We start from the raw sequence: 13,317 nt of genomic DNA, 5'->3' as shown, positions 1-13,317 counted from the left end.
TGTATGATTATTAAGGAAAGTATTGCAAGGTTAGCAATATTAATTATAGAAAACATGAGTCATACTTTGCAAAGTCGCAATAGTTGAAAAGTTGTTTTGCTATAATTAAGGGAGAGAATATTATGCTTCATTTCAAATCTAAAGGTTTAGGTTGAGAAATGTTAATAAAATTAGTCAAAGGTACAAAGTGTGTTCTTAAAATTTCGATTATGATTACGGCATCCCTCTTCACAATTCGAATTTTGAGAACATAGCAAATAAAACATTATGCGTCGTGTCCCATACGCTTCGGGTATAGGATCGATTGCAAATGCTTTAATGTTTGACCATTCTAAAATTTTCCAAATGTCGAGCACATTTAGAGGGAAAAAGGACTAGAATTGGTTTAGACTAAAATAATTAAACAACTATCAAAGGACAATCCAAGTTCGATGAGGATTGGTCGCTTGTGAGTAGTTGGAAGTATAGTATTGGAAAATATGGAAATGTTTCCATATTGGATGGACCATATCGACATCATTATGAATAGATAAGATTCTATTAAGAATGAGTTGTCATATGGAACATATGGAAGTGTGTCCATATTGGGAATTGAATATTGAGAAATCTATGACTAGATTAGAAACTTCTATGCAAAAGGATGTTCAAAGAAAGTACTTTGAGTGAGAGACATCACATCTATGGAATTGTCTTGTAACAATCTCCGATAGAAGACTTTGTAATATCATTGGAAATGTCTTTGTGACTTTGGTGTAGTGACATTACGAAAGGATAGTTGCATAGAATGTTAGAATCTAGCATATTCTATAAGTAGCAAGAATTTGATATTCTTTAACTTATGAAAAACGGATTTGGAGTTGTGAAATGAAAAGGATTGGAAATGTGTTCAATGTGATCTATTTCACAAAGTAAGAACCATAGGTAAACATTGTGTGCATGCTAGGAGCATGGGACAAGTATTGTAATTCAAGTAAGAAGTTGATTACCCGAAACGACAAATAATGAGTAATCAATATGGTGATAAATAAAAGGTGTTTTATTTATACTCAAAGGATTGAGGCCATATGGGATTAGTATTATCCTTGTGTTTCACTTTGCATGTTTTGACTTCCAGAATAATTGAGTTTATTAAGAATAATCGAATTATTTGAACGGGCCACAGTCGTTCATATGTTGGAAGTAGATATGAATAAAGACTGTCGTGAATTGGTGTGTGGATTGTCTAAAAGAGTATTAGACATAAGCAAATGTTTGCTGCAACGTTCATGAGTGCTTATGAATGAGATTTGAGCATTGGATTAGACCCACGCTCACTTGGATCACTCCATGAAATTGTATCACGAGTGATTGGTGAGACGATAACATCTTATATTCTTGAAACCGAGATGTGTGAGTTGTATCTTGCAAATCGGTTGCACATTGATAATATGTAAACGCACCAGTAACTTGGTGTTATAAAACATATTGTTGTGTGTGATTTGGTGCGTGAGTACAAGCAAGCATTGTATCAAAGTTTATCCGTTCCTTTTATCCAAAGTAGAATAAAAGCGATATCTTTGGGCCCCTCGATGGTTTAGTGATGACAAACGTAAATGCTCGGCCGGGCTAGGGCTAATTTGATTTGTTCAATTAGTCAGTCGTCATAAATCGGGAATCGAGATAGAGTACAAAGAGAATGATTTGAAATCATATCTCATATGATATCTAGAATGGAGGAATATATGATCCCTTATCTAAGGACACGCGTATTTGATATGATCAGAGTTGACAGCGGCTTTGGAAAGCTACGATTGCAGATCGGGATCCGAAGTCATACGCAGAATAGTTGTTAGACTTATCCAAGTGGGAGACTGTTGGATTAGTGTCTAAGTCCATAACTATTTTGGTATGTACTTGACCCGATGGTGCATGGTCCTTTTGGGTTGCCTTCACCAAAGCAACTTGATTGGAGAAATAAATAGAAAGAGAGGATAATATGATTTATTAATATGTTATAAGAATAATATATTAAAGGAGAAATCATATTTGTTTAATTAATATTGGTCGATAATTAATTAAGAATTAGTTTTGTGATCAAATGTAATTAATTAAACTATAGGGGCTGAATTGTAATTATGTGATAGTTACAAAATAAGGTAAGGATTATCTTATAAGTATGGTGAACGAATTTAAGGTTGAAAAGCCTTAGAATTCGAGTATGATAAGGATTCAAGGATTATCTTATTGGTTGCTTAATGGATAATCAACTAGATAAGGATAATGACTGAAACCCTATCTCTACACCTATATAAACACCCCTAGGGTTATGAATTCGGGTATCCCTTCCCAAGAAGCCCTAGATACGGATTCTAACCTCTCTCCTCTTTCTATATACCTTCTCCACTTGCTTATGGTGTTTGTAAGCCATTAGAGGAGTGACACTTGTGACTCTCTGCTTTCCAAGGTCAATTCAAGGAGGAATTGGATTGTTATTGCTATGTAACAATCAAGGTATGTTCTTAAACCTATTTACATGTGAATTCTGATTTCCATATGCTAGAATTAGGGTTCAAGTCTTGGATTCAAAGTATGTACAATAGAGAAACCTAGATCCGAACTTTAGAGTTTGTATGAGCACATAGGATGTCTTATGACCAAAACCCATCAATATATGCATTTTATGCTTATGGGCCGGAAGGCAATATGTTATGGGCCGGAAGGCGTATATGTGGTTGGTATTCTGGGGGGTATCTCACTAAGCTTTCGGGCTTACAGTTGTGGTTTTATGTTTTCAGGTTCTCAGGAGTCTATGACAAGGCAAAGGCGTGATCGTACCGTTCCTCGCGTTGGTATTTTATGATATGAACCTGGGAAATTACTCTGTTTAATAATGTATTGAAAACCTTTTTGTAACAATGTTAATAAAATGGGTGATTTTGAAAAGTTTTAATTGTTTTGAAATTTCGGACGTTACAAAAGTACCTTGTTATTGTGAGTTTTGCCTTGACATGTCACTTTATTTTGGTGGTGGCAGTTAGTTTTGGGTCAAGACGAAAAGTGATTGAAGGCTGCTAATTTTTGAAATGATTATGATTGTTTGATCTTTGACTGTGAATTGTCTCCTACTGTATTCGTGCCTTGCTTGTGAATTACAATGTTTTTCTAGAGTTGTTTTAGCTTATCTTTTGTTTATATTGACACCTTTGTAAAACACTTTGTTTTTGGTTCATATCCTGTTGGTTTTCTAATTTCACTAAATTTCTCCGTTCTAAATTTTTTTTGATGTTTTTGCTTTAACAACACGAAAACATCTTTTTAGGTGAAATTTGCAAGTTTACTTTCTATTGAATATGGTCATTTCTTTAATAAATAAGTTGTGTAACATTTGTTTTAGAAAAGGGTAAATAAAAAAAAAAAACACTTGTTTATACCAAAATTCTAATTTGATATTGTGTTTTTTTTTCTCAAATTTGACATTATGTGTTTCGGTTTGTTATAATTCTGACCACTTGACCGGTCAACCAGGTTACATGCTGACATGTCAGTTTTGATGACGTGGCATGCAGACATGATATGCTGATGTGGCAAAATTGAATTTTTTTTCCACAAAAAATACTAAGTTTTTACTTTTTTTCGATTTTGACATTAAGTTTAATTTTTTCTTTCAATTTTGACGCTATGTTTTTTTGTTCCAAATCGAACATCATTTATCAAAATTTGTTTAATTTTGACAATTTCCCATTTGAAACCGTATAAATATATATATATATATATATATATATATATATATATATATATATATATATTTTATTATTACATTTTAAACTGTATAAATATATTTTTTTCATTTAAAATTTTCATGGGTTGCAAACTTGACATCCGGGTTTTGACCGGTTACACGTCTTCAAACCTCCAAACTCATTTTAAAGTTACGTATTTAATATAAAATACGGTTTTAATATAACTAATACATATTTATACATAAAATTATTGTTTGAATGTAAAAAAAACTTGTGTTTATACAAAACTATGGTTTTTAATTGAAAAAAAATATTTATACGGTTTAAATTTATTAACAAAAATATTTATACGGTTTCAAATAGAAAATTATCAACATTGAATAAAATTGGAAAAAATGATGTTCAATTTGGAACAAAAAATATAGTTTCAAAATTTAAAGAAAAATTAAATTTAGTGTCAAAATCGAAAAAAAAAAGTAAAAAATTAGTGTTTTTTGTGGGGAAAAAATCCAAATTTGACACGTCAGCATATCATGTGAGCATGCCACGTCATCAAAACCGACACGTCATCATGCCACGTCAGCATGTTATCTGGTTGACCGGTCAAGTGGTCAGAATTATAACAAATTGGAAAACACAGTGTTAATTTTTAACAAAAAAAACACGGTGTCAAATTAGAATTTTTGAGTAAACTAAGTGTTTTTTTTTTTTTTTGCTATTTACCCTTTAAGAAATTATGTCATTGTTTTGTGGTAGTAGTTATATGAAATAAAACTGGGTTTGTAGCATCATATTATATTTTTTCGTCCCTGTCATGAAAAACAATAGGACCGGCCTTGAACCCATCCAACACCAAAGATTAGAACTTTCCCATGTAATTTCCTCTTCGAAAGCTACTCTTCATTTATTCCGTTTGTCTTATGGCTTCATTTGACTTGGCAAGTCAAACGTAGTTATCATCTTTATGTGAAACGCTTATTCTTCCACAAACATTTTCTTTATCCATATTTAATTTATAGTTAGTTGGCAATTATGTCCCTAATTTAAATATATAATATTTTTAAATTTTAATTAGTAGTACATAGCTTTTTTAGGTGCTGATCATGCTCATTCCTAGACTCTGAATCATGCTTTCCTTCTTTATCCCACCAAGTTTCAAAGTTCATACGCGGGTATGCCGTGAAGAATAAAACACATACACATAGAATCATACGTTGTGAAGACACATATAAATCATAATCAAAGAATTCATATAATTATTTTGATATTCAGAATTAACAGATCCAATCAATTATGCCATAAAGCTGTGTGTAATCAAAGTTGTGTACAAATAAAACTATTAATAAAGATTCAAGAATTGAATTGGGATGCCACAGAGTGGGGACGTCTTTTGTGTTACAAAATCTTGTACTAGGAAACAGTCTTGTTGTGTATTATGTAGTTTATACATGCGTGATGATGATTAAGTAAATTAGAGAATGAGATTTATTACTACAAGAATAATATGATAGAACACATTTCAACCAATCAACACACAAAAATTAGACTATCACAACGTTAACGAAATTTCGTTAAGTAAACACTGAACGTCATTTTCGATCGTATGCGGTTGGCATTAATTGTAGCGGATTGTTGTCTACTCACTCAAGTTCCATAGACTTTAAACTTACTGCAATGTACAAATTCTTAAACACCAAGCACTACTTTAACATGATCATTATTCTATGGATTTATAGTCTCAGTGACAAATAATAAAAACAATAAATTAAACCCCTCCTTATCTGAAACGTCAATGTAAACAAAACATCTCTTTGGTTCTGTATACATTCTTGAATCCTTAAAGGCAAAGCCTTTCGTGTTAATCTTCAAACATTATGGCCGATGGTGGTGCAGTTTTCGTTATTGTTGTTGGTAAGTTCTTCCAGTACTCTCATCGTTGTGAACTTCTATTAAACAATACAGAAGTTAATTAATTAATTATTAATATTTTTTTGTTTGCAGTTGTTGTGGTGAAGATAGCAATCATTTTATGTGTATGCAATAAACTGAATCAACGATCTAAGATGCAAACGGAACCATTCCCTAACGACTCCCGTTTTATTCCGCTCGCCATGGTTAAATTCCTGGATGACATGGAAAGAGAAAAACCGATCCGGTTCACCGCTCAACAGCTAAGAATAGCAACAGAAAACTTCAGCATCTTATTGGGTTCAGGTGGGTTCGGGACAGTTTACAAGGGTCTTGTTAGCAACGGCATAGCTGTTGCTGTAAAAGTACTAAACGGAACCTCCGACAAGAGAATTGAAGAACAGTTCATGGCGGAAGTAAGCACAATGGGAAGAACCCATCACTTTAATCTCGTCAGGCTTTATGGGTTTTGCTTCGAGTCAAGTTTAAGAGCTCTTGTATACGAATTTATGGTCAACGGCTCCCTGGATAATCACTTGTTTAAAGCAAGCAAAGGACCAATTATAGGGTTTGAGCAGCTCTATGAGATTGGTCTGGGAACTGCAAGAGGCATCGCTTATTTGCATGAAGAATGTCCTCAAAGAATCGTTCATTATGATATCAAACCAGGAAACATACTTTTGGATTCAAAGTTCTGTGCAAAAGTGGCGGATTTCGGTTTAGCTAAACTCTGCAACAGGGATAACACTCATATAACCATGACCGGAGGACGTGGTACTCCGGGATACGCCGCCCCCGAACTCTGGCTACCTCTCCCGGTTTCACACAAATGTGATGTTTATAGTTTCGGTATGCTACTCTTTGAGATCATCGGAAGAAGGAGGAACATGGACGTGAGACTTGCAGATAGTCAACAATGGTTTCCAATATGGGTGTGGGGGAAATACGAAAAGAAAGAGTTGAAGGATTTGATGATGGTTTGTGCGATTGAGGAGAAGGATCATGAAGCTGTTGAGAGGATGCTTAAGGTAGCACTTTGTTGCGTTCAGTATAGACCGGAGACTCGGCCGGTGATGAGCATCGTTGTGAAAATGTTGGAAGGTGCATTACCGGTGCCGGAGCCTTTAAATCCGTTTTCGTATCTGTTCTCAGGTGTTAATGAAGTTGATGATTCTTTGGCTCGATTGGCTTGGAATGATGGTGGTTCTGATTGGTCTTCGTCTAATGTTAACACCAAGTCTACTGTAGTTGCAGGTACACCTCTGATGAGGAGACATGAGATCACAATGGCATCGGAGTAATTATACTGAACTATGTATAGAAGGACAGCCAAATATATCTGGAAGAAAATAAATGTAACGTTATCTTTTGTTTTGTTATATATCAACAACTAAATCTCTCATCGTTTTAGAACCAAATGTGTGCTTGTTTAATTCAGGGACGGACGCAGGAATTGATAGTAGGTGTTGCCGAATTTCTTTTTTCCGGTCAAACATAATATAAAACCAAAAACTAATTCATTATGTCTAATACAAATAAGCGATCCATTACATAAAAGTTAAAACCATAAAATCAATCTATCATCTATTACAATTTAAATTTTTCCTCTTCGTGCGGACATCTTTTGAAACCGTTCCATTACCTTTTCATTCTCAACTTTCACAAGTGCTTCGGTCTCAACATAGCAAAGCAACGCATCGTTCAAAAACTCATCGCCAATCTTGTTGCGCAAGTCGGTCTTCAGGAGCTTCATCTTCGAAAAACATCTTTCTACACTAGCGGTTGCTACGGGTAATATCAAAGCTAACTTTAAAAGCTTATAAACCAAAGGATAAGACCGATGTTTCCCCGTACTAACCATCAAACGAGAAAGCTCGGAAATTCCTTTCAAAGTGGTAAAACGCTCATCTTTGATGGAAGAGTGAAAATACCTCAAGTTGTCCTTCAAGATCTATCAAATCTGAATCATCAAAGTCATACTTGTACAACTTAGCCAACTTCAACAACTTTGATTTGTCAAATTGTGAAAATGAATCACAAGGGCTCAAAGCACCCATGTATTCTAGTAACTGGGTGCTTGTTTCACTAAATCGATCCCGGTATTCTGTCAGTTGCATATCTACCACCGTGTTGAAGATTTCAACCTCAAAGTGAAATCTATTGGTCTTTGTGGTCGTACGGTTTCTCGCACCAATATAAAAATCCTGCATTTCCAGAGTAGCAATATTGTGTGTTTGACAAAAAGAGGATACCTTTGGCAAAATGGTAGCAAACCCCGTGTCTCTTAAATATTGCAATGCGTCCATTGTCCCTCTAACCATCGAAGCCGCTTCTAAAATGTCTAGATCTTTTTTTTTGAAGTTGCTTTGATAATGTACCCGTGAGGTATAAAATGTCATACATCATATACAAGTAAAACACGAACTCATAAGATTGAAAATATGCTAAAATTTCGGACGCTTGTTGGCGGTTTGCCAATGACCCTCCATCCACTTTCACAAATTCTAAAACCACAAGAACATCCGCAAATAACTTCATCAGACTTGTGAGTGTGTTGAAATGTGAACCCCATCTTGTATCTCCCGCCTGAACAAGTGTAGTCTCTTGATTTAACCCTCTTCCCGTTTCAAGTTCACCACTACCTAAGCCTTTTTGCACCCTTTGTCTTGCTTGTTCCCGTAGCAAGTCTTTTCTTTTACACGAGGCACAAACAACATTAACCACCAATGAAATTTGCTCAAAAAAGTCATTAACACCATCATGCTTCTTTGCTACAGCTACAACCACCAATTGAAGTTGGTGTGTAAAGCAATGTACATAAAAAGCTGTGTCATTCTCTTGTAATATCAAAGCTTTCAAACCATTGAATTCCCCTCGCATATTGCTCGCCCCATCATAACCTTGTCCTCTTATCTATTAAAAAAATTGAAAAATATATAAATAATATAACTGAAACGACCCAAAAATACGACCCAAAAATTTCGTTTTCAACATAACCAAAAACCATAATCTGAGCGTCATATCATAAACCATACATGATGTATCTCAAAATAATAAAAACACTGTGCGGAAAACTGTATCATATCCATGTCATATAGAAATCAAGAACCAAATCATCTCCCAGGATAAAAGCTGAAGCGGTGGTGTGTGCGATGCCATCATCCCGAGCTCTTCCCTCTACAAGCGGAAGTACCTGAAACCCAAACTGAAACTGTAAGCACGAAGCTTAGTGAGCTCCCCCAAATTACCACATACCATACAATAATATATCAAGCACATACGAGGCCTTGCCCCCTCCATCGGACCGAAGTCCGAAGCTGACTGACTGGGACCTTATCCCCTACATCGAACCGAAGTCCGAAGCTGACATCGGACCGGAGTCCGAAGCTAACTGGGACCTTGTCCCCTACATCGAACCGAAGTCCGAAGCTGACATCGGACCGAAGTCCGAAGCTAACTGGGACCTTGTCCCCTACATCGGACCAAAGTCCGAAGCTGACATCGGACCGAAGCCCGAAGCTGACTGATCATAGCATAACATATCACTAACATGAACACACATACCCTTGTCTGAGCCACGAAGGCATCAGACATGCTAACTACTGCATCGGATAACATCCGGATACTACTGCTTAGCTAAACGGGTCGGCATTGTGGCCTTAGACCCGTTCCTACTGAAAGGAAACTCACCTCGTAAACTGGCGGCTGAGTGTGTGTCTCTGAAAGCTACCGGCTGCTGCTCCTGAATCTCCTCGGCTACAAGCCCATGAACACACTCAATCAAATACTAAACACTGCACTTGGGGTAAAATGACTCTTTTACCCTTGGTCAAAGTCAACTTACTTTTGGGGCTGACTCGCCGAGTTGGGCCACCCAACTCGCCGAGTCCTACTCTCACTTCTCAGTTCTACATGCTGCTACTCGTCGAGTGTGGCATCGACTCGACGAGTACCCTCTTGATCCAAGAACTCAGACAATCTTCATCCGACTCGCCGAGCCGTAAGAACAAACTCGACGAGTTGTTCATGATCCTAAGAAGATTGCCTTGGACTCGCCGAGTTGTATGAACAACTCGCCGAGTCCCTCCATCACTGAGTCTACCCTCAACTCGCTGAGTCCACTCTCTAACTCACTGGATTCACTCGATGATGCTCCAAAATGAAGGACTCGGGAACCCGCGACCCAACTCGCCGAGTCGTTCTTCCCGACTCGCCGAGTTGCCGCCATGCAGCTGATTTTTACTCGATCTTGTTTGAATCTAACACATACAATTGATAGATCTGAGTCCAATAAGCTGATTTACCACGTAAAGTTTCCAACTTTACGTGCACAACCTCATGAATAAGGGAAATAAGGCTAAAAGATGCATAAAATGGGTAGATCTATGATTATTATGCAAAGTAACTCCAAAAAGACAGTAGATCTGGGCTCTACAACACCCCAACACTCAGATCCAAAGGTATTTCGACTTATTAAGACATTCATGCAAACATAAGGCTTTAAACAACAACAAATAGCTCTTAGAAGAGCTCTAATGGAAGATTAAAACATATAACAAGAAGGGAACTCCGAAAATACCTCAATAAACTCAGATTTTCCCTTGGATCTTTGCAATACAACTCGTTTCCTTGCTTCTTTCTTCTTCTCCTTCTTCACACCTTCACAAAATGGCACCAAATCACTTATAAGCTTTCAAGGGAGGATTAGGGTTTTCTCACTGAGTTCACAGGGTGAGGGAGGCGAGAATGGGGCTATAAGATGGTTTAAATAGTGGGCAACCCGGGGATTTAGGGTTTCATCCAGACGGATGGACTCGCCGAGTCCAGGATATGGACTCGCCGAGTCCCCGGCTCACGCGTGCTCTCAGCCGCGACCCCACTCGGCGAGTCAGGCTATGAACTCGCCGAGTTCCTCTTGCAAAACTCACAATAATTACCAATAAATTAACATACCGGGAACGGGTCGTTACAATTCTCCCCCACTTGACTCAGACTTCGTCCTCGAAGTCTGCTACGGCTGGATCTGCAAATAACTCTGGGTAGTGCTCTCTCATCTCCTCCTCAGCCTCCCACGTCCACTCAGACCCCTTCCGGTGCTGCCACTGCACCTTTACTAACTGAATTTCCTTGTTCCTCAAGGTCTTGGTCTTCCGGTCCAAAATCGCGACTGGTCTCTCAATATAATTCAGGCTACCATCAACCTGAATATCCTCTAGGGGAACGACTGCTGATTCATCCACCAAACACTTCCTCAACTGAGACACATGGAAAGTGTTGTGGATCTGACTAAGCTCTTCAGGAAGATCTAACCGATAAGCAACCCGACCCACCCGGGCCAAAACCCTGAAAGGACCAATAAATCTGGGGCCCAACTTGCCCCTCTTCCGGAACCTGATGACACCCTTCCAAGGTGAGACCTTCAGAAGGACCATATCTCCCACCTGGAACTCCAAGTCCGAACGCCTCCTATCGGCCTAGCTCTTCTGCCGACTCTGAGCAATTTGCAGTCTACTACGGACCTGCTGGATCAACTCAGTCGTCTTGAGCACCACCTCTGTACTCCCAATGACTCGCTGACCGACCTCGCCCCAACAAATCGGGGTCCTACACTTCCTCCCATATAGCATCTCAAAGGGAGGTCGGTCAATGCTCGGATGGTAACTGTTGTTATACGAGAACTCCGCTAACGGAAGGTACGTATCCCAACTGCCACCGAAATCTAGAACGCATGCCCTGAGCATATCCTCTAGAGTCTGAATCGTCCTCTCGCTCTGCCCGTCTGTCTGAGGGTGGAAAGCGGTGCTGAAATGGAGACGAGTACCCATCTCGTCGTGGAATCGCTTCCAAAATCTGGATGTGAAACGGACATCTCGGTCAGACACCACTGATACCGGCACTCCATGGCGTGCCACGATCTCACGCACATAGATATCGGCTAACCTTTCCGCCGATATACTCTCCTGGATCGGGATAAAATGGGCACTCTTCGTCAACCGATCCACTACTACCCATATCGAGTCCACTCCTCGTGCGGTCCGGGGAAGCTTGGTGACAAAATCCATGGTAATGTCCTCCCATTTCCACACGGGAATGTCTAACGGCTGCATCCTGCCGTGAGGCCTCTGGTGCTCCGCCTTGACCTTCCGGCAGGTCAGGCATCTCTCGACATACCAGGCGACGTCCCGCTTCATGCAGGGCCACCAATAATCGGGTCGAAGATCCCGGTACATCTTTGTCGCTCCTGGGTGGATAGAAAATCGAGACTTATGAGCCTCGTCCATCAATACCTGCCGTACCCCACCCCAGTACGGTACCCATACCCTACCATGAAGCGTCAACAAACCCCGACTGTCGTACTCAAATGAAGCTACTCGGCCTACTATCCTTTCACACTTCTGCCTCTCCTCCTTGAGGCCCTCCATCTGAGCCTCCTTGATCCGCTCCAACAGTGGAGTGATCACCGTCATCCTCATACACAGATCCCTGATAGGGGCCGCCGGCACCTTGCGGCTTAGGGCGTCGGCCACCACGTTGGCCTTCCCTGGATGATAAAGGATCTCACAGTCATAGTCCTTCAGCACGTCCAACCACCTCCTTTGCCTCATATTCAAACTCGGCTGATCCATAAGATACCTCAAACTCTTATGATCCGTGTATATAGTACAACGGACCCCATAAAGGTAATGCCTCCAAATCTTGAGGGCAAACACAACTGCCCGCAGCTCCAAATCATGGGTAGGATAATTAGCCTCGTGAGGCTTCAACTGTCTCGAGGCATAAGCTATCACATGGCCTCGCTGCATCAGAACTGCTCCCAAACCTGTGATCGAGGCATCACAATAGACTACAAAGTCCTCTACTCCCTCTGGCAAGGTAAGGATCGGAGCCTCGCACAATCTCTGCCTGAGGGTCTCGAATGTTGTCTGCTGCTCCGGACCCCAACGAAATACCACTGATTTCTTGGTCAGTCGGGTGAGCGGCACTGCTATCTTGGAGAAATCCTGAATAAATCTCCGATAATACCCTGCCAACCCTAGGAAGCTCCGAATCTCAGATGGAGACTTCGGGACCTCCCACTGCATCACGGCCTCTATCTTGGCCGGATCTACCAGAATACCCTTCTGGTTGACGAGGTGACCAAGGAACTGCACCTCGCGCAACCAGAACTCACATTTGGAGAACTTTGCGAAAAGTCTCTCCCTCCTCAAAACCTCTAGCACCTCCCGCAGGTGCTCCTCGTGCTGCTCCTGCGTCTTGGAATACACCAAGATGTCATCTATGAACACTATCACTGACCGATCAAGCATCGGCCTACACACACGGTTCATGAGATCAATGAACGCGGCTGGGGCATTGGTGAGCCCAAATGGCATCACCACAAACTCGTAATGACCATACCTGGTCCTGAAAGCAGTCTTCTGCACGTCCTCATCTCTAACCCGCATCTGATGATATCCGGAGCGTAGATCGATCTTGGAGAACCAAGACGCTCCCTGAAGCTGATCAAACAAATCATCTATCCTCGGGAGTGGGTAACGGTTCTTCACCGTTACCTTATTCAGCTCCCGATAATCAATACACATACGATGCGACCCATCCTTCTTTCTCACAAACAGGATTGGCGCTCCCCAAGGCGAACTGCTCGGCCGAATGAAACCCTTGTCTAACAGCTCCTGCAGCTGTGTAGACA

General features: G+C 40.0%; 2 protein-coding genes across 2 annotated transcripts in view; one reads left to right on the top strand and one right to left on the bottom strand.

Moving 5' to 3' along the window:
• The first annotated feature begins 5,440 nt into the window (after nucleotides 1-5,440).
• Nucleotides 5,441-7,058, top strand: LOC145071023 (G-type lectin S-receptor-like serine/threonine-protein kinase At1g34300). The gene is made up of 2 exons (XM_079017968.1): nucleotides 5,441-5,630; nucleotides 5,721-7,058. The coding sequence occupies exons 1-2, from the start codon at nucleotides 5,594-5,596 to the stop codon at nucleotides 6,926-6,928; spliced, it is 1,245 nt and encodes a 414-aa protein (XP_078874094.1). The 5' UTR covers nucleotides 5,441-5,593; the 3' UTR covers nucleotides 6,929-7,058.
• An 882-nt stretch (nucleotides 7,059-7,940) lies between these two features.
• Nucleotides 7,941-13,317, bottom strand: part of LOC145067232 (uncharacterized) — a 70,143-nt gene continuing 64,766 nt past the window's right edge. Inside the window, exon 4 of the mRNA XM_079014418.1 lies at nucleotides 7,941-8,540. Within this exon, the coding sequence (XP_078870544.1) occupies nucleotides 7,941-8,540 (600 nt within the window). The remainder of the gene's footprint in view (nucleotides 8,541-13,317) is intronic.

The sequence above is a fragment of the Lactuca serriola genome, chromosome 8 (assembly GCF_051521515.1).
Source record: "Lactuca serriola cultivar US96UC23 chromosome 8, Lser_US96UC23_V15, whole genome shotgun sequence".
NCBI lineage: Eukaryota > Viridiplantae > Streptophyta > Magnoliopsida > Asterales > Asteraceae > Lactuca > Lactuca serriola.
Note: the sequence above shows the minus strand (reverse complement) of the source record. Positions and strands in the feature narration are given on the sequence as shown.

Excerpts from the sequence above, each read along its gene's own strand:
- LOC145071023 (XM_079017968.1), top strand. The coding sequence starts at position 5,594 with ATGGCCGATGGTGGTGCAGTTTTCGTTATTGTTGTTG. Across the intron at positions 5,631-5,720 it reads AGTTTTCGTTATTGTTGTTG|TTGTTGTGGTGAAGATAGCA; the intron begins GTAAGTTCTTCC and ends TTTTGTTTGCAG.